At 44.1% G+C, this 27,190-nt stretch overlaps 2 protein-coding genes across 2 annotated transcripts in view; both read right to left on the bottom strand.

Moving 5' to 3' along the window:
- Window positions 1-9,285, bottom strand: part of abca12 (ATP-binding cassette, sub-family A (ABC1), member 12) — a 62,765-nt gene extending 53,480 nt beyond the window's left edge. Inside the window, 11 exon segments of the mRNA XM_029637100.2 lie at window positions 3-1,451; window positions 1,579-1,931; window positions 2,037-2,133; window positions 2,358-2,513; window positions 2,587-2,716; window positions 4,554-4,777; window positions 4,925-5,101; window positions 6,611-6,753; window positions 7,030-7,160; window positions 8,322-8,473; window positions 9,216-9,285. Of these exon segments, the coding sequence (XP_029492960.2) occupies window positions 3-1,451; window positions 1,579-1,931; window positions 2,037-2,133; window positions 2,358-2,513; window positions 2,587-2,716; window positions 4,554-4,777; window positions 4,925-5,101; window positions 6,611-6,753; window positions 7,030-7,160; window positions 8,322-8,473; window positions 9,216-9,281 (3,078 nt within the window). The 5' untranslated portion in view covers window positions 9,282-9,285.
- Window positions 9,286-9,687: 402 nt separating this feature from the next.
- Window positions 9,688-20,513, bottom strand: LOC115116395 (uncharacterized). The gene is made up of 9 exons (XM_065005696.1): window positions 20,418-20,513; window positions 19,758-19,969; window positions 16,961-17,095; window positions 13,947-14,277; window positions 12,834-13,493; window positions 10,924-12,741; window positions 10,259-10,638; window positions 9,798-9,916; window positions 9,688-9,701 (listed from the first exon to the last, which is right to left on the bottom strand). Exons 1-9 carry the CDS (start codon window positions 20,511-20,513, stop codon window positions 9,688-9,690), a joined length of 3,765 nt encoding a protein of 1,254 aa, XP_064861768.1.
- Between the last annotated feature and the right edge of the window lie 6,677 nt (window positions 20,514-27,190).

Genomic DNA, 27,190 nt, shown 5'->3' with positions numbered 1-27,190 from the left:
ACCTGTTGTGACACTCTAAACAGGACCTGGACCGTGGCACCAGCACTGTCCCCCTGGTACCCTGTTGGGGTGTTGGTTAGGTTGAGCATGGTAAGGATAGACATGGTGACCTGCTTGGAGATCCCCAGGAAGGATGGAGGGATCTGGGCCGTGTTGGAGACCCCAGAGAGGGCAGCGAGAAGGACCGACTCCAGAGGGAGAACGTATATCCTCTGGTCCTCAGGCAGAAAGGCCACCAGGGCAAGGAAAGTCTGATTGATCATTGCCTCTTTCTCGTGAGGGCTGCTGAAGTTGTGACTTGCAGTGGAGAGGTTGAATAGGGTATGAGTGGCTAAGGCACTGTTCAGGAAGAGAGGGTGAGTGATGGACTGGATCGGCTTCCTGTCCGGAAGGGTCGTCTCCCTATCGGAGGCCAGGAGATGATCCAGTGAGGCAGAGAGCATGCTTGTAGCCTTCATCATGTTCTTCATGTCCCGTGGATGTGAAACCAGCAGTGCAAAGCCTTTCACCATCTGGCCAGAGGTGTTGAGGTACATCAGGCTGTCCGTGGGTAGGTAAGAGGTGAACACAGCAATGGTCTGGTCTAGAGCCATCATGTACGGAGCCAGACTCATGTAAGCTTCTGGTCTGGACAGAGAGCTGAGGATGTTCTGAATGATGGCATTGATCTGAGATGTAATATCAGAGACCTCTTCAAGGTTATCTGCCAGGATGTCGTTGAAGGCGGTGAGAAACTGAATGGTCATGTTGGATCCATTGTTGGGGCCACTGTAGATGATCCTTGCCACCTCAGCACTCAGCTGCCTAACCATATGCTCCACCCTCTGGGCGACCTGTAGTGGGGGATGCTGGGACAGCACCATGGCCATGTCCGCCATCTTGCCCAGGCCTGCTGACAACTTCTGTATCTTGGCCAAGTCCTCCATGATCCAGTCTTCATGGGCTATCTCCACGAACAGCTGGCTGTATGCCTGCCACTGTCTGGGGAGGGTGAGGTAGGACAGGATGCCCAGGGCCACGTCGATGGGGTCGTCCAGAGGGGGGGGGACTGAGGGGCCCCATGTCATGGCTCCGGCCCTGGACATAGACCTGGAGACGTTCCCCATGGATGGTAGTGATGGTGGTACCATGCCAATGTCCCTAGAGACCCCTTTGAGCACTACAGACAAGTCAGGGTTGCCGAAGAACATATGGGCAGTCTCCATGATGTCTGGCATGGTGGGTGGCATTGCCAGGGCCTGGAACAAGACAGTGTAGTCCAAGTAGAACAGATCAAGGAAGTCATCCATTGGCTCTTTCATTGGCTCCCTCCTCATCAATTCGCGGCGGACCCTCCTGAACACACCCTCATTGTGGTGGGGGAAAGGACTCCTGCTCCACCCGGTCATCTCGTCTTGTAATTGGCTCAGGTAGTAGTCCAGCGGGGCGAAGAGATCACTGGTCTGAGATACCTAAAAATTCAGAAAAAAAAGGCCAGCACCTACTTGAATATGATTGCCAATTGAAGCTTTGTGTTTATTTTATTTAACTTATAATAACATCATATCTTAATTAACCACATGCATGTGTCTGGGATACCTGTCTGAGCATGGTGATGACGTGCTCTGCTAGCTCCATGGACATCTCAGAGATGGGAGGGAAGGGGACACTCATCTGTCTCAAAGTGGATAAGAAGGCCTTCACCACCTCGTACATCCTGGGCAGAGCCTGGGTTACCAGATCCAACCCGGAGGCGGTAGAGGAGCCCCACCAGCCGCTGAACTCAATAGCCTTCTCCAGGATGAGGTTTGTGGTGTTGACAGATAGGAACTGCTCCATGACGCCGTAGACCATAGGCCAGTCTCCCAGCAACTGTACACGGACCAGCTCCCTGATCATATCTTTCAGCAGCTTGTTGATCGACCCTCCGTCTGGCCTGGAGAAGATGTTCTCTGTGAATGGATGAATGGATTTCAATTTCTGTAACGTTCATGTGACCAATCGTTTATGTGATAATTAGACACAATTTTAAATGACATAACAGTGCAAAGTTGTACCTGTGAGTATGGCCTGGATGGAGTCCTGGGTGAGATTAGACCCGGTGAGGAGCATCTCTAGGGCTTCCATCAGGAGGTGCTGGGCAGATGTGGCATTCTGCAATATAATAGAATAGAATAGAATATTGTCCATTTGGTGAAAACTGAAATTCCGCTTCTGCCTTTTCCCAACACCCCCAGACAAACACACACAGACACACACACACACACACACAAACGTTGATAGGCACAGGGGTCAGCAACCATCGGGTGCATGGAGAGCACTTCTGGGTTAAGTGATTGCCTTGATCAATGGCACAAGGGAAGAAGATGGCACAGCACCTGGAGGAGCTGGTTGTAGACCATGGTGTAGTTGATAGTCATTTCCATGGCTTGGAGGTAGGGACGCATCCACAGGTCCAGGTCCTCGGTGAAGTTCATGCCTGTCAGGAGGATCTCCATGGCTTCCATGAACACATGCTGTGCGGAGGTGGAGTTCTGAAATAGAATAGAATAGTTTACGCACACACACACGCACACACACACACATTGAGTGGAGATTGTAAAATACCTGGAGTAGATGGCTATTCTCCAGAGTGTAGTTTAGGGTCATCTCTACAGCCAGGAGGTAGGGTCTCATCCAGGGGTTGTCCATGGCCAGGGCATCCAGCTGATCCAAGGCCATCCTAAGATCCTGAGTACTGGGGAGGACAAGAGACATGGATTAGGACCAATGACTGTAAACTAATCATTTACAACAAGAATATACAGATCTGTATGTTGAAGGTTATGACTGTGAGTGAGGACAATAGGAAGCGGTTTCCAAGCTCGATGGAGAATATGTGTTCGGGAAACAGGCCCTATGTGTTAAAGACATAGATCAATGTAATGCTTTCACAGATATTGTAATTTCATACATGCAGGATAGAAATGCTACTTATGTGTCAGTGAAACTACTCTCCCATTAGTGAAATAGCAGCAAGAGATATGTTGGTGTCAGAAACAAAGAATAGAATAGCATATAGCTAAAGTTGGATAGCCTGTGGTTAAATTGAAACAGAGAATGTATTTACTGCTGTTGTTTTCATGTACTGTAATGTACTGTAATGTTTTCATGTACTGCAACTGCTACACTTTTCCCCTATATAAAATAATAATGAGTCAGTAATACCATTATTTCTCAATCTGGATTGAATATAATCATAATTCATCATCATCATATTTTTGGGGGGTACTTATTCATAATTTTGGGATATAATTTAGGCCGTGGTATAAGATTGTTTCTTTCTTTGGGATATTTCCATTACAGTGGTCAGTGATCTACGACTCTCGCCGTCAAACTTGGTCTACATCCCAGATGGCACCCTATTCCCTTCATAGAGCGCTATCACATTGGGCCCTGGTCAAAAGTAGTGCATTATATAGGGAATAGGGTGCCATTTGGGATGCAATCGTGATTGATTCCATGAGATATGTATAATGTGATTCTTATCAGCACTGAGTTCATTATTAGAGAAAACGAAATCAATTAAAGAGGAAAAGAGACTGATAACTGAATAATAGTTAGACATCACTATCTGTACACACACACACACACACACACACACACACACACACACACACACACACACACGATCTGTGTTCAGGTAAAGAGTCAAACTAAACTAATGCACATTTGATTGTTCCAAATTCTCTTATGTAATTTAGGAAGGAATCTATATTGGTTTGCCTCTGGTTTGTGCGTGTAGGTGATATAATTACTGTGATTTGTGTCTTTATTGGTTATTTAATTCTCTCTCTAACCCTCTGAGATAAACATTTTATTCTGCCTAATGCTTTTCTCCTCGTCCTTCTCGATGTCTTGTATTTGAGCACTCCCAGGGCCCATATTCACAAAGTGTGTCAGAGAAGAAGGGCCGTTCTAGGATCAGTTTTGCCTTCCAGATCATAATGAATATGATTATATGGACAGAGTGAACCTGATCCTAGCTCAGCACTCCTACTCTGTGATGCTTTTTGAATACAGTCAGAGAAACAGCTTATAAACAGCTTATAAAGCAAACAGGGTGTGTCAATCGGGTATAGTGAGAAAGGCAGAATACACAAGAACACAAAGCAGCACCGGAGATGACTTGCACTCTTCCTCTGACTGTCAAAGTTGACCTTGTGGTGACCCAAAACAACAATTAGTGGCACATAGAAACAAAGTCATGCCAAAGTTGTGCGAAGGTCTGGTCAGGTAAGTATTTGTCACTGTTATACCCTTTTTACACTATTGTTCTGACCCAAACCGTCCTATACTGATATTTTCATTTCACATTGTCCTTTCCAGCCACTACCATATAGTGGATACGTAACCAGGCCAATGCAGTACAGCTCAGCTCAGTCATGTGAAAGGGGCATTAGTGTTTTGGTTGTTAACTAATATATAATAATAATATTTAGCAGAGACTTTTGGGTGTACCCAGGGGGAATTGAACCTGCAGAACTTGGGATTGCAAGTGCCATGCTATGCCAACTGAGCCACACAGGACTCACCTCTGGCTCAGTTGTAGTTGGAGAAACTGTGTGTTCCAGTGAGCCTGGTCCTCGGTGGTCATATTTAGTCCCTGTAGCTGGTGTAATGTGTTGAACAGCATTGTACCAAGCTGCTCAGTAACTATGGTGCGGTTAACCTGGACCCAGTAGAATGAACGCAGAGCTGCCACCATCATAGCTGCTGTAGTGTCCACTGATACTGTCCCATACCCCATCCCCATGTCCTGGGAAGAGAACACAACAGAAGACAACAGGCAAAGGAGCTGTGTCAGTAACGTAGCAGCAGAGTTTACTAGGTGCTACCACAGTGCCCTCTAGTTGGGAAGTTTTACAAACTGAAATCCTAGTGATGTGTGATTACTACTACTCACGGTCATGTTTGGATTGGCATAGACATAGTTGGACGCAGCATCGGCCTCCATGACTGGTAGCAGGCTGATGTTACACCACAAACCCAGGCTGGCCTCACTCAGCCCAGCCGCCTCTCTAACTGGCTCCCAGGCTTTCAGGACCTGCCTGCACTCCAAGGTCTTACTCCTATTAGCAGCCTTATGATGGGTGAAAATGAAAAACAGCAACAAGGAGGGACAGTGAATTATGATTTCTACTTAATTGGAAAATGGACTCATTCTTCTCCACAGGCAGTCCCAGTGAAGGGAAGGGCAGAAGATTCACACCGTCATCAGTGATAGTATGGTGACTTCAACATTGTCTCATACATACAATGGGGGATAAAATATCGGCCTTATTTGACTTCTTTATTCTGGACAGTCATCAGATTCTCTCTAGGGTAAACACACAACAATACAGTATATCATATGCAGGGTGATAGAACAGACGGTAAAGTAAGACGGTCAAGTGTGTCAATAAAACGTGTATGGCCTCCCTATTTATGTAGAAACACTTCCTTTTATTATACCATATTATACCATATTATACCATACCATCTACCATAAATATGTATGGCATGACTAAGAGTCTGGTCACATGAAAGGTGATCTATTGAGAATGAATCATAAAACGTACTAAAACTAAACTCAATGGTGTAGTTTTTCCTTGTCTCTTTTCCTTGTTGAATCATCCACAAGTTGAAAGGAAGTTGGGGAAGCTGTGACCTATTCTCTTTCTATTCATCTTTTATTGTACCTTATTGTCCAAGCTTGGGCGTGGGCTGGAATCTGATCCACATTTACCCTTTTCACACTGTCGTACCAACTCAAACTCAACTGTGCTGGCTCTGACATTTTGTTTAAATTTGTCCTTCTCGGCATGGTTCCAGCATCTATGGTGGATGTGTAACCTGGTCAGCTCAGTACTGCTTAGTTTGGTTTGGCTGGGTTTGACTAGGTAATGTGAAAAGACCTATTGTGATACATCTCCCTCCTGATTCTTAAGGTTGTGAAACTGTTCTAGACAACTTTTTTTAGGCAATATTGACAGGTAATGTGGCTGACAACGAGATGGGATATGAGATACTGGGGCAATCAGTTTTGGCAACGGTCAACTGAATATAATTTTTTTTAACTGAACACAATGATCTTGGGCCACCGTTCATATAGCAAAGGTGATGACGGTGTGAATCTTCTGCCCTTCCCTTCACTGGGACTGCCTGTGGAGAAGAATGAGTCCATTTTTCATTGTGTTGTCATTAAGAACATCTCTGAACCAGATTTTTTAAAAGTATATTTGTGACCATTCCTGAGACTGTTCTCTCAGGGACAGATATCTAAACAGACAAACAATAGCCTACCCAAGTCAGGACGAACGTTTAAAACACGAGGAGCCTATTGTCTTTCAACAGCAGCATAGCTTGAGGTATTTAGTTTCCCTTCCACTGAAGCCATCAAACCGGTAAGTTCTTTAACAATTGAACATGAATTCATGAAATTGGCTCATGTTATTTATTGTGAAGAACATGACATTCCTAGTGAGCACTGAGGACATTGTGTTACCAACCACGTAACCTAGTAAATGTCACGAAGAGGGTGAAAACCAGCAGTTGTCAGTAAGGCAGAAAGAAGAAAACATAGAGAATGCAGCCAGTGCTCTGACCAAACCTGTATGGCAGCTTCCACAGTGAGCTCGATGGCAGGGATCATTCCCTCAGACACGTCAGCCATGTTGAAATCACTGCCATTCACAGCTTGTACCAACTCTGACATCAGGACAGCCAGTGGCTTCTGGAAACTTGAGATGAATGCTGGGAAAGAGAGCGAAAGGGGGGCAGAGAGAGAGAGAGAGAAAGAGAGTTTTACAATGGGACACTTATGGGAACATTTGTGAGCAACTAAGATAAGCATTTGCATAAATAACGTTCAATGCTAGGCTACAGTTCACTAAATCCCTAACTTGTGTATCTAATGTACTGTATGTCTAATGTACGGAATTACTAGCAATCTGTGGTACAAAGGAAACAACAGTGCTGTCAAGGGTGTATGGAAAAAAAGGTGTGTGGAAAGCTGCCTCTCAGTCTCACCTGTCTCAGCCTGCATATTGTTGACCAAGGCACCCATGACTTGGCTCATCACAGAAACAGCAGGGGGAACAGACTCCCACACCGGGGTGTCCCTGAGGGTCGACAGGAGGGCCCCAATCATCCCCTCCAACCTGACAACACAGGGAAGCACTTGGTTTAGAAACTTTACAACCAACATAATATAGCTAATTTAAAACTATCACTATATACACATAACAGGCTATTATGTTGTGGCCCTCAATACTATAAAATAACATATAATACTATACTACCAAAACAAACATGATAATGTTCTCCCCACTGACTAAAATATAATACTATACTACCCAAACAAACATGATAATGTTCTCCCCGCTGACTAAAATATAATACTATACTAACAAAACAAACATGATAATGTTCTCCCCGCTGACTAAAATATAATACCATACTACCAAAACAAACATGATAATGTTCTTCCCGCTGACTAAAATATAATACTATACTACCAAAACAAACATGATAATGTTCTCCCCACTGACTAAAATATAATACTACCAAAACAAACATGATAATGTTCTCCCCGCTGACTAAAATATAATACTACCAAAACAAACATGATAATGTTCTCCCCGCTGACTAAAATATAATACTACCAAAACAAACATGATATAATGTTCTCCCCGCTGACTAAAATATAATACTACCAAAACAAACATGATAATGTTCTCCCCACTGACTAAAATATAATACTACCAAAACAAACATGATAATGTTCTCCCCACTGACTAAAATATAATACTACCAAAACAAACATGATAATGTTCTCCCCGCTGACTAAAATATAATACTACCAAAACAAACATGATAATGTTCTCCCCACTGACTAAAATATAATACAACCAAAACAAACATGATAATGTTCTCCCCACTGACTAAAATATAATACTACCAAAACAAACATGATAATGTTCTCCCCGCTGACTAAAATATAATACTATATTTTGTTTAACTAGGCAAGTCAATTAAGAGCAAATTATTATTCACAATGACAGCCTACCCCAGCCAAACCTAGACGACGCTGAGCCAATTGTGCACCGCCCTATGGGACTCACAATCACGGCCGGATGTGAAACAGCCTGGATTCAAACCAAGGAATGTAGTGACACCTCTTGCACCACTCGGGAACCCAAGCATGCTAAACTATACTATCTTACTATAGTTAAATCACCATGGTAATTCTCTTCCCTCTCACTATCTAACCAGATACCACTTTCGTCCTTGTACGGATGACCCCTGACCCCTGAACCTACTTATCCCAGCTGCTTTGGTTAGCCTGCTGAGTGAGGATCTGTATCAGCACAGGTAGTATGTCAGGGAGCATCTCAGGAGAAGGCAGCGGGAAAGGCATGAGACCCTGCTGCCCAATGATGAGGGGTAGCACAGAGTTTAGGAGACCAGTCATCTGAAAGGATACAAAAATATCACGTTGCTAGTGTTCTCCATTGGACAACTATTAACAACAGCTCCATTTATTAAGGCATGGTTATTAGACGTAATATGTGTCATTGGAAATTGCCTTCATTGTTAGTTTTCTCCAATTATGAAGTATTCAATTGTTCATTGGAAATTAGACAGAAAGAAAGATTGATTAACTGAAATGATTATTGGAATTGTCCACACCATGAGCTACTGTGACTCTTGAATGTCAGTGAGACAGCTCAATCTTTGTATTTTTTAATGTTTTATTTAACTAGGCAAGTCAGTAACCCATTGAGGAAAAACACTGGCACATATTTTAACCTGTAAACTGGACAAACCACAAAATATACAATCTTGATATCTGCATTGGATAGCATTTTGTGCTTTGGCATGTTGTTGACTGCCTGAGGTATATGTCATTCAACTGACAAGCCTTCAGCACATGTAGAAAGATGACTTTGCAGAACTGCCATAGAAGGAATTAGATTACAGATTTTTTTTAACCTTTATTTAACTAGGTAAGTCAATTAAGAACAAATTCTTATTTTCAATGACGGCCTAGGAACAGTGGGTTAAGTGCCTTGTTCAGTGAAAGAACAACAGCTCGGTGATTCTCAGGGATTTGAACTTGCAACCTTTTGGTTACTAGCCCAACGTCTCTAACCGCGAGGCTACCCTGCCACCCCATTTCACTGATAATAAAGGTGTAATATATTATGCCTTACCTGACCAGCAATTTCTGCAAGGTTTTCAGCAGTCACATCATTACCAATGTTAGCCCATAGACTCATGTTGCTACCTGTTGACGATAATAATGTTACAATTATGAAAAATGACAGCATATCGTTAGTTATTAACATAACAACTGTAGCCAACAATCAAACAAATTGATAGCTTCTGTTAGCTAACTTAATTGTTTTCCAAGAAGACACAGATTCTGACAGTGAGACAGATAGATGTACAATATATTTTGCCATGTTGATTTCTGGCCACTGTTAATATACAGATACAGTCATTTTTTCCTAGAGGACACAAACTCTGACTTTGGCATGTCAATAAACTGTGCTTAAAGTGTCTGGCTGAGATCCTGGTAGGGTTATTTAATAATGAAGTGTATGGTGGCAGCAGTACTATATCACAGGCCATTAGGACAGTAGACGCACTGTCCCAAATTGCCACCTTTCCCTATATAGTGCACTACCCTATGGTCCCTGGTCAAATGTAGCGCACTACTGTATGTAGGGAATAGGGTGCCATTTGGGACGTAGTCCTACAGTGATATTGAGGAGCTATTATAGGCAACTTGCCTTGGCTTTGGCTGGAGTCCAGGATGACATGAGTGATGTTGATGATGATAGAGAGATAGACCTCGGCACTGCTGTCAGGGGCCAGGAGGCCCTGGACCATCTTCAGCTCGTTCACAATGCTGAGAGGAAAGAAAATGTCATTGTTATCGTTATGTTATCGTTTATCGTCATCAGCAGCAGCAAAAGTAGCAGCATCATTGTCATCATCTTCACTGTGAGGGGAGGGAGTAACAAAACAACCTGATGATAACATTTTTTGTCATCATCAACAGCATCATCCTAAAAATCACTGACGTCTTCTGATTTTCAGTGAGCATTTAGAATCAGTAAGGTTACATCCCGAATAGCACCATATTATCTCGGGAACTTCTTTTGACCAGGATCCACGCACAGCACTACTGCCATTTGGGACGCAGCCTAAAATGCATTAATATTTACAGTCCACACACAGTACAACTCACATCTCATTCCACTTATCAGGCCCGCCCGGTCTGGAGACTGTCTCAAGGTAGGTGCTAATGAACCTGAACCCTGGCAACAGATACCCAACAGCCTCCTGGGGGACCAGCAATCTAACCACGCCCTCCGCCCTCCTGACAATCTCCATGGTGATGTTGAGTGACTGGGCGTTGCTCATGTTAGGTCTGAATGCCAGCTGGAGGGCATCCTGAAGAATAATCTGGACCTCTTCACCCAGTAGAATACCCTGGATCTCTGCAGTGCCATTCTGTGGTGTGAGGCCCATGGTGAAGCCACTCAGGACAGAGCTTGCAGCATCCATGAATGCCTGGATGAACTGGTCACTACCCAGACCTCCTTCTTGACTGGCCACCAACAGAACCTGAAAGGATAGGAGAGGAAAGGAGAGAAGATATATTTTTTTTAAATAGAAGAAAAGGGAGAAGATAAGAGAAGAGAAGAAAATAGAAGATACCAGATTTTGTGTTAGAAATCCCCAAGTAGAAATTTGTTTGTTTGTCATACTACAGCCATAGGGGCTGTAATCCTAATTTAAAAGTATCAATTTTCACTTTGTATCCCATTGACAGTTCAAATTCACCCCATAGTAAAATATTTACAAATACTGTCAACACTCAATGGGACTACCTGTGTAAAATGAAATTACCTGGTTGAGAGCCTGGCTGTTGTTTTGGATGGCTGTGAGGTAGGCCTGTTGCTCTGGGGTGAGGAGAGAGCCAAGAGTCCTGAGAAGTTGCTGGAGGTCCATCCCAGGAGTAGTCACGTTCATCATCCCACCACTTATGTTCCAATGCAGCATATTGGTCAGGACCTGGGTCACACGGGGCTGTCTCAGCCAATCCTGTGTCAGGTTGAGGTACTCCCTGATCTGGGTTTCGAACTCGCTTAACAAGCTGTGGTTTAGCCAGTTTACGTTCCCGAAAGAGTTCTGCAAAACCTCTTGGCAAGCAATGTTTAACTTTAACAGGTTCAGGTTTTCATTGAGTATCCTGATGACCGATTGGCCGATTTTACTCACATCTGTTCCATTGATGGGGTAGTGGATACTTCTCATCAAATACTCTACCTCTTTACTAACAAAGATGGTGAATTCTGTCTGAGAGAGTTGGAGAGCCAGCTGCATCTCTGCGATACGGAAGAAAGGGTCAAGGATTTCTGAGAAGGCACTGGTGCTGGTGTCATTCTCTAGCTTCCTCAGGTACCACTGTGCTATCTCCAAATACACTTTCTGTGCGTAATTTGGATCCTGCATAAGTGTATCAGTGGAATTGAGTGAGTAGACTGGAGAATGTCCAGAGGCGGCGAGTTCGATCAAACCCTCAAGCACAGTGAGTTCATTATTGATCAGGGTTTCGGCCTCATTAATCAAGCTGTAGTTTAGCCAATTGTTCCCCATAACCGCTTGGTAAGCAATGTTTAACTTGAACAGGTCCAGGTTACCCTTGAGTATCCTAATGACCGATTGGCCGATTTTACTCACGTCTGTCCCGTTGATAGGGTATTGGATACTTCTCATCAAATACTCAACCTCTTTACTAACAAAGATAGTAAATTCAGTCTGAGAGAGTTGGAGAGCCAGCTGCATCTCTGCCATATGGAAGAAAGGGTCCAGGAGTTCTGAGAAGGTACTGGTTCTGGTCACATTCTCTAGCTTCCTCAGGTACCACTGTGCTATCTCCAAATACACTTTCTGTACATTACCCGAGTCCTGCATCAGTGGATCAGTGGAATTGTGTGAGTAGACTGGAGACTGTCCAGATGCGGACAGTTTTATTAAACCCTCAAGGACATGGAGCTCGTTACTGATCAGCTCCACAGACTCCAGGTTGAGATGCTGTAGATTCTCTCTGATGCTGGCTATGGTATCTGTAATAGCCTCAGTTGTTGGTATGAGTGGGGTTGGGCCAGAGCTGGCGGCAAGGCCGATACTCACAGAGTGGTTGACCAGGATGGGGAGGAGGGAGATTAGCGCTGTGCAGTTGGACTGGCATCCTGGAGGTATAGGCAGAGCATGGATAAAACCAGTGACCTTCTCACTCAGCTCCAGTGCACACTGGGCCATGCTGATGGTATTGTTGGGCTGGGGCTCCAGGCATTGTTGCACGTTGATGACGCCCATGATGCTAGCCAGGAGAGCTGGTGCGTTGGTTGCGCCGGCCAGGGCAGCCATCTTCTCCAGCTCCCCCAGGGTAAGGTTGGATTGTAGCATAGCTTGCTGGAGAGAGGATACGCTGATGTTGGGAGTCGATGTAATCTGCTGGAGGAAGAAGGCAGTCTGGTCCACGGTCTTGAGGACAGACTCTGGCGTGACGGACTTATTGTTAGACATGTCGGTATCGTGCCAGGCGAAGAGGAGAGTAAGCAGGTTGACAGTCACTTTCATGGACTCCTGGCTTAGCATGCTGGGTTTAGCTTGGTCCCCACTGAACGTGTGGTCCCCACTAGCTGCCAGGATCTGGAGCACCTGTAATAATAACAATAATAATAATACATTGGATTTAAAATGCCTTTAAAAAAAAGAAGGACAATGGATAGCAAAACAAATACAAAACCAACCTGTGGGACCGCAGCCGTGCAGTTCTGACCTGCCGCTGTACATGACACCAAGCTCTCTATCACAGCCTGGAAGTGGCTGACCATCCCAAGGTACTGCTGTTGGAGCTGTAGAGGTAGTAGGGCCGAGAGTCTCTGTAGTAGGGTCTGTAGGGCAGCCTGATCCCCAGCCTGACTAAGCTGCTGGACGTACAGGAGCTGGAAGAGGTCCACCACAGCCAAATGGAGGTCTGTCACCTGAGCTGTGGTGAGGTTCCCATCTGGAAGCAAGAGCTGCTCATATCTGCGTAGCTGTAGACTCGAGACCAGCAACTCCTGTAGTTGGATCACGTACCCCAGGAGAATGGGCGTTGAGTCGCCGTTAGGAGCATCCAGCACAGTCTTCAGCCGCTCCATGGCCCGCAGGATGTTGTCTGCTATGCCCGCTGAGCTCTGGTTGGTGAGAGGATTGAGCAGCTGTCTGAGGAAGGCCAGGGAGGTAGAGTTGAAAGAGCCAGAGTAGGTGATCAGAGCATCTCCCATGCTGAGAGACAGAGGCAGGGTCAGGTTTCCCTGAGCTACTGAGAGCCACTGCATCAGCAGAGCCTCCACCCCGGCCAGGTCTGGCATGTTGGCGTTCTCGACAGGGAGCCCGGTAACTAGATGCCGGGTGTCCTTGGCCACCTGAGAAATTTTCATTGACTTTATTATTATTACATATTATGATATTTTTGGGTGTTTTAATGATGTTCTGAATCATTAAGGAATACCTAGGATAGGATAAAGTAATCCTTCTCACCCCCCCCCCCTTAAAAGACCTAGATGCACTATTGTAAAGTGGCTGTTCCACTGGATGTCATAAGGTGAAAGCACCAATTTGTAAGTCGCTCTGGATAAGAGCGTCTGCTAAATGACCTAAATGTAAATGTAAATGTAATTAATCATATCTACAGTTTCACATCTACAAAACATTGATCTTGAATAAATAATACAATTGCAAAATACTATACGGTGTGGTTTCCCGGACACAGATTAAATTTAGTCCTGGTCTAAAAATCATGCTCTATAAAGAATCTCCTTTGAAAATGCTTTCTAGTCCAGAACTAGGCTTAATCTCTGTCTAATGTTTTTGGCTACCTTCAGGGCAATGGCCATCACAGATGAAGCATTGGGAGCCTGGAATCCACCTCCCTGGGTCCACAGGTCTTCCAGAGGCTTCAGGCCCAGGGCCTCTAACATCTCCCCCAGGAGAGAGAGGGGCAGCTCGGAGTTGGTGCTAAACTGCTCCAGGGACATGAGGTTGGAGACCAGCGTGATGTCCTTGTTCAGGATGGTGATCAAGTTCTCCAGGAGGGCTGGGATGGAGTCGTCCCCTAGGACTAGGTCGGACCTGAGGAGCTGGGTGACTGCGCCTGTGGCAATGTTTCCATAGACAGCCTGGAGGAAAGACAAGGAGCCCTGGACATGCCTGTGGAAAAGAGAACAAAAATATTTGTTATCTCCTCACTTGGCACCAAACACATGCCTCATAATCAACTAGAAAAGGTACATTTACATCTAATAAACCACTAATCAAAATCAATGACAAATCATTTGTTTCAGTAATAATAATCTACTAGTCTATATGTTGTAATAATAATCTAGTCATAAAAATATGATCAATTGACAACAAAACAGATCAATGAGAGCGCATCACTAAGATGTAAGTGTGAATCGGAGTCATTACAATGTGAGGAACAATTAGACACAATGTGAGCAGGAGAAGGAAAGACACCAGGGGAGATAGTCTGTGGCAGAAGTGACGTTACAGTAGTTAGATAACACTTTACTTAGAGGCACGGTATGCATCCCAAATGGCACCCTATTCCCTATATAGCGCACTGCTTTTGAAAAGAGCCCAATGGGCCCTGGTCAAAAGTAGTGCACTAAGTAGGGAAAATGGTGTCATTCTGGAAACAGCCTAAACCATAAACTCCACACCTATGGCCAGGCTCTATCCTTCTCTGCCCTATGAGATTACTTACCTAAGTAATACAGCAGGATTAGCAGAAAACTCCTGTACCAGAGCAGCGGTGGTTGGGATAAACTGCTGCCAGGTAAACCCAGTATTGCAGATATAGGCGTATGTGGTAGAATCAACAGTACCTGTTATGATATATATTATATATTGTTTTAAAACAGATAGAGCTCATGAGTGGAACAGACAGAGCCTGCGTCCAAAATAGCACCCTATGTAGTGCATTACTTCTGACCAGGGGGCTCTGGTCAAAAGAAGTGCACTCTATAGCGAATAGGGTGCCATTTGGGACAAACAGTGTATCTTGTCATTATGTATCTTTGTCACAGAGCTACTGCTCAGCATTGATGACAACACCAAGACAACCAGGGCAATGAGTATTCACGTTATCGAAATGTGCACACGTGCAATGGTGGCCATATTGCCAAAAATGCATGTAGCTTTGAGCATTGGATATGGATACTGGATATTGCTGACTATGAACATTTGCCTATTCCTCATTATAATGAGTAATCAAATTGCTAGCTCTCAGCAGCTTCTGTTCCATGGTATGATTGGCACGTAACTGATCAGTTATAACAATAAGTAAATATCATACTGTCTATTTGTGTACTTGTGAACTAAAACTGTATTGTATTCAGAAAGTATTCAGTTTGTACCTTTGGAAAGTATTCAGACCCCTTGACTTTATCCACATTTTGTTACGTTACAGCCTTATTCTAAAATAGAAGAAAAAAATGTTTTTCCCTATCAACAAACACACAATACCCCATAATGACAAAGCGAAAAACAGATTTTTTTGACAATTTTGCTCATTTATAAAAAATTAAAAAACAGAAATAGCTAAGTATTCAGACCATTTGCTTTGAGACTTGACATTGAGCTCATGGGAATCGTGCTTCTGTTGATCATCCTTGAGATGTTTCAACAACTTGATTGATCCGCCTGTAGTAAATTCAATTGATTGGATGTGATATGGAAAGGCACACACTTGTCTATATAAGGTCCCACAGTTGACAGTGCATGTCAGAGCAAAATCCAAGCCATGAGGTCGAAGGAATTATCAGTAGAGCTCTAAGACAGGATTGCGTTGAGGCACAGATCTGGGGAAGAGAGTTCCTCTGTGGAGATGGGAGAAACCTCCAGAAGGACAAACATCTCTGCAGCACTCCACCAATCAGGTCTTTATGGTAAAGTAGCCAGATGGAAGCCACTCCTCAGTAAAAGGCACTTGACAGCCCGCTTGGAGTTTGCCAAAAGGCCCCTAAAGACATTCAGACTATGAGAAACAAGATTCTCTGGTCTGATGAAACCCAGATTGAACTCTTTGGCCTGAATGCCAAGTGTCACGTCTGGAGGAAACCTGGCACCATCTATACAGTGAGGCATTGTGGTAGCAGCATCATGCTGTGGGGATGTTTTTCAGCAGCAGGGAAAGGGAGACTAGTCAGGATTGAAGGAAAGATGAACAGAGAAAAGTACAGAGAGAACCTTGATGAAAACCTGCTCCAGAGCGCTCAGGACCTCAGACTGGGGCGAAGGTTCACCTTCCAACAGGACAACGACTCTAAACACACAACCCAAGACAATGCAGGAGTGGCTTCGGTACAAGTCTCTGAATGTCCTTGAGTAGCACATCCAGAGCCCGGACTTGAACCCGATCGAACATCTCTGGAGAGACCTGAAAATAGCTGTGCAGCAACGCTCCATATCCAACCTGACAGAGCTTGACAAGATCTGCAGAGAAGAATGGGAGAATCTCCCCAAATACAGGTGTGCCAAGCTTGTAGCGTCATACCCAAGAAGACACAAGGCTGTAATCACTGCCAAAGGTGCTTCAACAAAGTACTGAGTAAAGGGTCTGAATAATTAAGTTAATGTTCTTTTCAGTTTTTATTGTTAATACATTTGCAAAATTTCAAAAAACTGTTTTTGCTTTGTCATTATGGGGTATTGTGTGTAGATAGATGAGGGGGAAAAAACTATTTATTCAATTTTAGAATAAGGCTGTAAAGTAATAAAATGTGGAAAAAGTCAAGGGGTCTGAATACTTTCCAAATGCACTGTACGTACCTTACCTTATGTGTGCATGTGTTCTTTATGTGTTTGTTGTATTGGTGTATGCATGCCTGACTCACAATTTGGTGAAGCGGTGACATTGGGCTGGTAGTTCATTATCCAGTAGGCGATGTGGAAGTATGACTCCATAGACGGCCACATTGAGCTGTTCTGGAGGTGAGAGCCCACAGTGATGAATGCCCCCAAACCCCTGAGAGACATAGAGAAATGGATGTTGAGTTTATACATGACAACCAACTCATAACTTAAACACACTTACATATCCCACTAACATACCTCATCTCAGCTAGGGCTGTGGCGGTCATGAAATTCTGTCAACCGGTTATTGTTATGCAAAACTCTGCCGGTCTCACGGTAATTGACCATTAATGAACATAAATGTGTTTAGCATCTCCAGGCCTCCACACATACAAGCCGGTGATGTGCCTTTGGAACATCTACATTTCAAAAGGTCTATTAAATCTATTATTTATTTTAGTCAGGTCTAAAGAAACATTATGATGTGAAGAAAATGTATTTCAGATAAACAGAATATGAGTTGGCCTTTTACTGTATGTTATCTGGCTATGCTCCATGCCGTAGGCTGTAGGCTTGTTCATTTAGCAGACCATATATGTTTAAAAGTCCTGTGCCATTATTTTATATTATATGACTTTATAGTAAGAAGAATATAATTAAATATAGCTGAATAAAATAGGAAGGATTTTTTACCAGTCCGGAGGGAGTGCACATATGAAATGGCTATGCTGAGCGTAAACGTGATCATTTGAAACAGGTCCTATAAAATAGATTTAGATTTATTTGGAAAATGTTGTTGTGATTGATAAACCTTAGAATGTCTTAAAAATCAAAACATATATGGGCTGCAAGACGAAACTATAGGCTATTGATGATTTGAGAAAGTTCCAAAAAAAAGCTTGCGCTATGTTCATTGCCTCAAGATGCACAGCTGTTCTCTCATCAAGTGATCATATTTTCACCCATCAGATTATTCTCAATTTAATCTCGTCTTCACAAATATGTCAAATTAATTTCGATTTAGAACGGCCCATTATCAAATGGGCAGGAACAGGGGGTGGGGAAAAAGACAGGGAATGGAGGCCGCAAGCTTCCCACCGTCCCTTTTTCAATGATCCCTGGCAGCCTACTTCGGTTTTATAGCAGAGCTGTGCTTAATATGAGCAGCTGGAAAAGAAATACAACAACACTTATTTCACTTCATGCATCAACCACTGTTTGAGGTGCATGCTATCGCCCACACTCTGCATGCCGTGGGCTCCCCAACCCTGTTTCTGCAGCTACCCAGTGCTTAATTTGGGAAACCAAGTGAAATCTGTTTGGGAACATCAATAGTAACACGTTTTCACAACGAAATACAGCTTCTCTGAATGCTCCAGAAAGGAATAAAGGAGAGAGAAGGGGATGGAAACACTTGGTGGTGAGATATTCTGTATAGCTAAAGGTAATGTGCCACCCGATTAACCCTATTACTAGGCTATTCAAAATCAAATACAAATGCACTATAATTGTAGGCTACCCGTAAGCTCCCCTACACAATCAATGAACCAACAGCAACGCCTAGGGCTATTCATTCTCTCCCAGACTCATGAATAGAAATTTGGAGCATAAGCTAACCAGTCCATCCAGTATGCATAATAATACAGTACACGCTCAAAGGTGATTAGGCCTACTCAAATTTGTTTAATTTTGGAGTATAGGCTAGACCAACGATGTAGCAAGGACATCTTAAATCAGTTTTATTTGATGTTTTTCTGCCATGCATGATAAGCGGTAGGCTATGTATTGTACAATTTAGTTTTTAGGGCTCATTCTAATATGCATATGGGTGCTTTGAATTAATCATCACCTTTGAAAACAACATACAAAACAACCATGTTTTCCACTCAGCTTCAACTTGTTTTTGAACTTCTTTCTTCAAACTGATCATCACAGTGAGGTGAGATTTAAAAGCTCATACTGTTTTGATGGTAAGTGTTGGATGTGATTTTTGATTGCATTTGCATTGACATCAGAGTGGTTAGAGGGACAATAGAGCCCTGAGTACCAGGTTGTTAGGACCTGATGGTCATTAGCAAGTTGGGAACTACCAGAGTATGTCCAGAGCGCATAAAAGGACTCAGCGGTCAAGTGGAATCTCACTTTACATCAATGATATATTCAGTATCATTTCTACATGTTGTATTTGCTAACGCATGTTGATAGACTCAATATTTTCATGATGTCGGCTCGCCTACAGTACCAGTCAAAAGTTTGGACACACCTACTCATTCAAGGGTTTTTCTTTATTTGTACTATTTTCTACATTGTCGAATAACAGTGACGATATCAAAACTATTAAATAACACATATGGAATCATGTAGTAACCAAAAAATATATATTTTAGATTTAATATTCTTCAAAGTAGCCACTCTTTGCCTTGATGACAGCTTTGCACACTTTTGGCATTCTCTTAATCTCAAATATAAAATATATTTGGTTACTACACGATTCTGTATGTATTATTTCATAGTTTTGATGTCGTCACTATTATTCTACAATGTAGAAAATAGTAAACATAAATAAAAACCCTTGAATGAGTAGGTGAGTCCAAACTTTTGACTGGTATGGTACATACTGATAACTCCGCTTGTGGATGCAAGGATATTGTATACTCATTTATACACAAACCTTGATTATATTATCTCAAGACAGCATGGTCATCCTGTGGTTACTAAAGGTACACTGACCATGACAAATGAAAAAGAAAGAGTATACACTCATCTCTACTTGGTCGATTTATTTGACCAACGTTTCGGCCAAAGGGCCTTCATTAGTGTGTGTATGCACTAACCTTGTCATGAGAATCTGTGTCCAGTCCACTGCAGTGATGTTCTCAGGGACCCAGCCCACCAGGTAGGCAGCATCCAACAGATTACTGAAGTTCCTCAAGGCCACCTCACCGCTGACAAAGGAGCCAGCCAGTGCATGCCACTCAGTGAGGATCATGGGAACGGTGACATTGGCGTTGGTAGTGCCCTGTACTATGTTCATAAGCTGAGTCGCCTTGGATATAGAAGGAAATTACAAAATGATCAAAGAAAGTTGAATATGTTTTAGGATATAACATAACAACAATTGCTGGCTTATACTAAAACGTCTTAATGTCCCAAAAAATGTACTTAAAGTAACTTCTCAAAATTACAGAAAATGGTTTCTGGAAAAAAATCTATAGAAGGAAAATCCATAGGCTCATATATGACACAGTTTCTGTTTACTGTTTACTACCAATGGTATTCTCACTAGACCATTCATCAATGTTTCTAATGTTTCTAATGGAAATGACCTACATGGTCTAAACCAGTATTGGCTCTGAGGGAGGTGTGTGTTGTTTGTATTCTGCTTTTGTGATAACCTTTTAATCTTCAGTTATTTTATCAGAACCTCATTTTCTAGGGGTGACCTAGCCAATAAGACACAACCTGTGAGAGCTGTCCAGGTACACATGACTTACCTTGTCAACCACAGGCATCCACTCAGCCAGCAGAGCGTCTAGGAGACGAGAGTTGTTCCCTGGGCAGAAGAGGGCGTTCCACAGGCTGGGGTCCATGGAGCTCAGAGACGAGAGCCAGGACCACTGGCCCAGCAGATCTTCACACCTTACTGGTCCTTGAGATATTAGGACCTATTGGAAACCAACAAGCAATGAATAAATGAATGAATGAATGTCACTGAGCCATTATAACCTATTGGAAACCAACAAGGAATGAATGAATGGATGGATGAATGTCACTGAGCAATTAGAACCTACTGGAACCTAACAAGTAATGAATTAATGAATACATGTATTTATTTATTAATTAATGATTGAATAAATCTATTAATTAAATAATTAATTAATGATTGAATGAATGAATGTCCCTGAGCCATTAGGATCTATTGGAAACCAACAAGAACATCATATCACTGAAAATATAGGCACTGTGTATAACCCATACACAGTGCCTTCAGAAAGTATTCATCATCATTTTAGAAATGTTTGCAAATTTATTAGAAATAAAAACCTGAAACATTACATTTACATAAGTATTCAGACCCTTTACTCAGTACTTTGTTGAAGCACTTTGGAAGCAATTACAGCCGCGAGTCTTCTTGGGTAAGACGCCACAAGCTTGGCACACCTGTATTTGGGGAGTTTCTCCCATTCTTCTCTGCAGATCCTCTCGAGCTCTGGCAGGTTGGATGGGGAGCATTGTTGCACAGGTATTTTCAGGTCTCTCCAGAGATGTTTGATCGGGTTAAGGTCCGGGCTCTGGCTGGGCCACTCAAGGATATGCAGAGAATTGTCCCGAAGCCAATCCTGTGTTGTCTTGGCTGTGTGCTTAGGGTCGTTGTCCTGTTGGAAGGTGAATCTTCGCCCCAGTCTGAGGTCCTGCGTGCTCTGGAGCAGGTTTTCATCAAGGATCTCTCTGTACTTTGCTCCGTTCATCTTTGCCTCGATCCTGACTAGTTTTCCAGTCCCTGCCGCTAATAGATATCCCCACAGCATGATGCTGCCACCACCATGCTTCAACGTAGGGATGGTGCCAGGTTTCCTCCAGATGTGACACTTGGCATTCAGGCCAAAGAGTTCAATCTTGGTTTCATCAGACCAGAGAATCTTGTTTCTCATTTTCTGAGAGAATATAGGTGCCTTTTGGCAAACTCCAAGCGGGCTGTCATGTGCCATTTACTGAGGAGTGGCTTCCGTCTGGGCACTCTACCGTGAGGGCCTGATTGGTGGAGTGCTGCAGAGATGGTTGTCCTACTGGAAGGTTCTCCCATCTCCACAAAGGAACTCTAGAGCTCTGTCGGATTGACCATCGGGTTCTTGGTCACCTCCCTGACCAAGGCCCTTCTCCCCCGATTGCTCAGTTTGGCCGAGCGTCCAGCTCAAGAAAGAGTATTGGTGGTTCCAAACTTCTTCCATTTAAGAATGATGGAGGCAACTGTGTTCTTGGTAACCTTCGATGCTGCAGACATGTTTTGGTACCCTTCACCAGATCTGTGCCTCGACACAATTCTGTCTCGTAGCTCTGCCGACAATTCCTTCGACCTCAAGGATTGTTTTTTACTCCGACATGCACTGTCAACTGTGGGACTGTCACATTCTGACCTTAGTTCCTTTGTTTTGTCTTTGTTTAGTATGGTCAGGGCATGAGTTGGGGTGGGCAGTCTATGTTTGTTTTTCTATGTGGTTTCTGTGTTCTGCCTAGTATGGTTCTCAATCAGAGGCAGGTGTCGTTAGTTGTCTCTGATTGAGAATCATACTACTTAGGTAGCCTTTTTTCCACCTGTGTTTCGTGGGTGTTTGTCTTCCGTGTCAGTGTTTGTTCGCCACACGGGACTGTTTCGTTGATGCACGTTATTTTGTTTTGTTCCAGTGTTCTGTTGTTTTTATTAAACATTATGAAACACTTACCATGCTGCGTTTTGGTCCTCGATCCTTCTCGCTACTCCTCCTCAGAAGAGGAGGATGAGATCAGTTACAGATACACCCACCACAAAAGGACCAAGCAGCGTGGTAACGGGCAGCAGCAGAAGAAGCAGCGATCGCAGGACTCCTAGACATGGGAGGAGATTCTGGACGGCAAGGGACCCTGGGCACAGGCTGGAGAATATCGCCGCCCCAAGGCTGAGCTGGAGGCAGCGAAAGCCGAGAAGTGGTGGTATGAGGAGGAAGCACGGCAACGAGGCTGGAAGCCCGAGAGGCAGCCCCAAAAATGTATTGGGTGGGGGAACATGGGGAGTGTGGCGAAGGCAGGTAGGAGACCTGCGCCAACTTCCCATGCTTACCGGAGAGAGGGACCGGGCAGGCACCATGTTCAGCTCCTCATATCGGCCGGGCTAGAGTGGGCATCGAGCCAGGTGCAATGAAGCCGGCTCAGCGCATCTGGTCTCCAGTGCGTCTCCTCGGGCCGGTGTACATGGCACCAGCCTTACGCATGGTGTCCCCGGTTCACCAGCACAGCCCAGTGCAGGCTATTCCACCTCGCCACACTGGCCTGGCAACGAGGAGCATTCAACCAAGTAAGGTTGGGCAGGCTCGGTGCTCGAGACCTCCTGTGTGCCTTCGCAGTCTGGCCTATCCGGTGCCACCCCCACGTACCAGCCCTCCGGTGGCAGCCCCCCGCACCAGGCTGTCTCTCCGTCTTCTCCCTACAGGTGCTCCCGCCTCTCCAGTGCTGTCAGAGCCTTCCTCCTCTCCAGCGCTGCCAGAGTCTCCCGTCTGTCCTGAGCTGCCGGAGTCTCTCGTCTGTCCTGAGCTGCCGGAATCTCCCGTCTGTCCTGAGCTGCCAGAGCCGCCAGTCTGTCCTGAGCCATCAGTCAGCCAGGAGCTGCCAGAGCCGTCAGTCAGGACCTGCCAGAGCCGTCAGTCAGCCAGGAGCTGCCAGAGCCGTCAGTCAGCCAGGAGCTGCCAGAGCCGACAGTCAGCCTGGAGCTGCCAGAGCCGTCAGTCAGCCAAGAGCTGCCAGAGCCGTCAGTCAGCCAGGAGCTGCCAGAGCTGCCTGTCACGCCGAACACAAGTGTTCTATAGGATTGAGGTCAGGGCTTTGTAATGGCCACTCAAATACCTTCTTTGTTGTCCTTAAGCCATTTTGCCACAACTTTGGAAGTATGCTTAGAGTCATTGTCCATTTGGAAGACCCATTTACGACCAAGCTTTAACTTCCTGACTGATGTCTTGAAATGTTGCTTCAATATATCCACATAAATTTCGTACCTTATGATGCCATCTATTTTGTGATGTGCACCAGTCCCTCCTGCAGCAAAACACCCCCACAACATGATGCTGCCACCCCCATGCTTCACGGTTGGGATGGTGCTCTTCGGCTTGTAAGCGTCTCCCTTTTTCCTCCAAACATAACGATGGTCATTATGGCCAAACAGATGAACATGGTACCTTCAGGCGTTTGGAAATTGCTCCCAAGGATGAACCAGACTTGTGGAGGGCTCCAATTATGTTTCTGGGGTCTTGGCTGATTTCTTTTGATTTTCCCATTATGTCAAGCAAGGAGGCACTGAGTTTGAAGGTAGGCCTTGAAATATATCCACAGGTACACCTCCAATTGACTCAAATGATGTCAATTAGCCTATCAGAAGCTTCTAAAGCCATGACATCATTTTCTGGAATTTTCCAAGCTGTTTAAAGGCACAGTCAACTTAGTGTATGTAAACTTCTGACCCACTGGAATTGTAATACAGTGAATTATAAGTGAAATAATCCTTCTGCAAACAATTGTTCGAAAGATTACTTGTGTCATGCACAAAGTAGATGTCCTAACCGACTTGCCAAAACTAGAGTTTGTTAACAAATTCGTGGAATGGTTGAAAAATGAGTTTTAATGACTCCAACCTAAGTGTATGTAAACTTCCGACTTCAACTGTAAATGCATATTACAAAAAAAAACCACCAAGACAATGGTACTACTCTCCCAATCATTGGATTTAAATAAATGTATTAGGCTCTAATATTTTGATTTCACATGACTGGGCAGGGGCGCAGCCATGGGTGGGCCTGGGAGGGCATAGGCCCACCTACTTATTACAGACAGAAATACTCCTCAGTTTCATCAGCTGTCTGAGTGGCTGGTCTCAGACGATCCCGCAGGTAAAAAAGCCAGATGTGAAGGTCCTGGGCTTTCATGGTTACACGTGGTCTGTGTTTATGAGGACGGTTGGAGGCACCAAAACAACGTTGGAGGCACTTATGGTAAAGAAATTACCATTCAATTCTCTGGCAACAGCTCTGGTAGACATTCCTGCAGCCAGCATGTCAATTGCACTTGAGGTACATCTGTGGCATTGTGTGGTGTGACAAAACTGCACATTTAAAGTGGCCTTTGAATATCCCCGGCACAAGGTACACCTGTGTAATGATCATGCTGTTTAATCAGATTCTTGATATGCTACACCTGTCTGGTGGATGGATTATCTTGGCAAAAGAGGAATGCTCACTAACAGGGGTGTAAACAAATTTGAGAGAAAGAAGCTTTTTGTGGGTATGGAACATATCTTGGATCTTTTATTTCAGCTCATGAAACATGGGACCCAACACTTTACATGTTTTGTTTATATTTTTGTTCAGTATACTTCTGGTTGTAAACAGATTATAAGTACTTTAGTTATTTTTATGATGTCATTTTAACCAGCTTTGCCTGCTTTTCCTAATTAAAGCCAGTCCACTCACCTTCATGATTGTCTTCACTATTGAGTCCATGACCTGTCCAGCAAAGTTGTCAGCAGCAGCCTGGTTGGACATCAGGGAGAGGAAGGTATCCTGGTAGGTATGGGCGTCCGATGACACCTTCCCCATCATCTCTGTGTGTCAGAAATAAAACACAAGGTGATCATGGTCAATTCAATTCAAAATGCTTTATTGGCACAACAGAAGTATACAGTTCCAGTTCATCTTCATTGGATACAGTATATGCAGCACTCATACAGTACTATACACAGAGTACATACCCACTAGAGTATCCAAGCCTGTCGTAGCCAGCTGCATGGAGGCATGGCCGGTGGTGAGGGCCATCTGAACGTAGTTCCAGCCAGGAATGCCCTTCAGAAGCTCAACTGCTACTGAGGACACACTCAGGAACCTGCCAAATCAGAGTTTAGATGTCACCCATGGGAGAATGGACACTATGGATATACTTTGGGCTTCTTTGCTTGGTAATATACTTTCTTATGGAGATTATAGACTATTCTGAAGCTTCCAGGTACTAAGATAAGTTACACCTATTTCAGGTAGATTCAATTGGAATTCCTATCATCACCGACGACTACTTTAAGTCTATTTCCAAACCTTGTTGAATGACAAATAAAATATTGAGCTGCCAATTTTAAATGTGCAGTATTTGACATGTATCTAGCACCAGAACTACACAATGAGAGAAACAAAACAATATTCACTCACAGCTCTTCCTCTATGGTCTGAGGCTGTGTGTCAATGCTACGCTGGGACCTTGTGTTGTTGGAGGAGCCGTGGCCCTCGGGGGCCACCAACAGTCCCATCAGGCTGTGGACGAGGCCTCTGGCGAAGGTAAGATCCCCCGGAGCAGTGTCTTTACTCGAGGCCAGGAGGCTCTGAGGAGGGGAAACACAGCAAGCCACACAGAGGACCAATAAACCCCATTGAACCCCAATCTCCTTTGCGACCCTGTAAGCACAGTATGTTTTATACAGTTACCACTGATCATCAAATAAGCCTATTAGGGATCAAACAGTCAGCCTGAAGAAATATATTATTTCTGAACCCAGTTCAGTGAGTGAGCACACAGATGAGAGGCGGCTTAGCTCACTGCATCTGCCTCTGACTGGTAATAAGTTTAAAGCTCTACCCCCAGCCTCGTGGCAGCCTGGCAGAAAGGTGTAATTGGTCATCTCTGGGGTCCTGTTATACAGGTGGCCCTGTGAGTTCCCCCATCAGTCCCCATTGCTCTGTTATGTTGTTGTAGCTAGGATGTTACCAAGGTAACCCTTTGTTTGGTTTGCCCCTGTGTCTCTGATTGAGTGTATGTATTGAGAAGGGGGTAGAGCGAGGAAGGGAGGGACAAAGAGAGAGAGGAGGAAGAGAGATAGAAAGAAAGTGGAATTATATAATGTATTCATGTCTTTACATTTGAACAACAGAAAATAGAATAAGGGGGAAAAGGGTTTGTAATGCTATTCAGATAGGAAATGAAAAGACAGCAACAGGCCCTACCCCAGACATAACATTCACTGCCTGTTTTCCTCTGTTCTCTGCTCATCTCTGTGCTGATGCCATAACACATTGCCACCTACACACACACACATACCTGTTGGGCCACCTTGTCGGCACTGATCCACCCCAGCAGCATATCCATTGTCACTCCAGTACAAGCTGCTTGGAGCTCAACACTGAGGTTTCCTGAACATATGTAGGAATGCAGGAGTGCCTTGTCCATTGTAAGTGCCACAGCCTAAAGGTTGGGGTTGGAGAGGTTCATGTTTGAGTATGCATCAGTAAAGTAATTTATACTATAATAATCCCATAATTACTTTGAACGAACATAATTTTTTAGGAGTAATTGTACATATCTCCTTCAAAGGGATAATTTGGGATTTTGGCAATGAGGCCCTTTATCTACTTCTCCAGACAATTGTTATGTCGCTGTGTCCAGTATGAAGGAAGTTAGAGGTCGTTTCTCGAGACAATGCTAACTAGCGTTAGCACAATGGCTGGAAGTCTATGGCTGGAAGTCTATGGGTATCTACTAGCATGCT

This window comes from Oncorhynchus nerka, linkage group LG3 (genome assembly GCF_034236695.1).
Source record: "Oncorhynchus nerka isolate Pitt River linkage group LG3, Oner_Uvic_2.0, whole genome shotgun sequence".
Taxonomy (NCBI): domain Eukaryota; kingdom Metazoa; phylum Chordata; class Actinopteri; order Salmoniformes; family Salmonidae; genus Oncorhynchus; species Oncorhynchus nerka.
This window is presented reverse-complemented; position numbering and strand designations above follow the sequence as displayed.

Excerpts from the sequence above, each read along its gene's own strand:
- LOC115116395 (XM_065005696.1), bottom strand. The coding sequence starts at position 20,513 with ATGGACCCCAGCCTGTGGAACGCCCTCTTCTGCCCAGGGAACAACTCT. Across the intron at positions 19,970-20,417 it reads GGATGCCTGTGGTTGACAAG|GCGACTCAGCTTATGAACAT; the intron begins GTAAGTCATGTG and ends TCTATATCCAAG. Across the intron at positions 13,494-13,946 it reads TGATGGCCATTGCCCTGAAG|GTGGCCAAGGACACCCGGCA; the intron begins GTAGCCAAAAAC and ends AAAATTTCTCAG.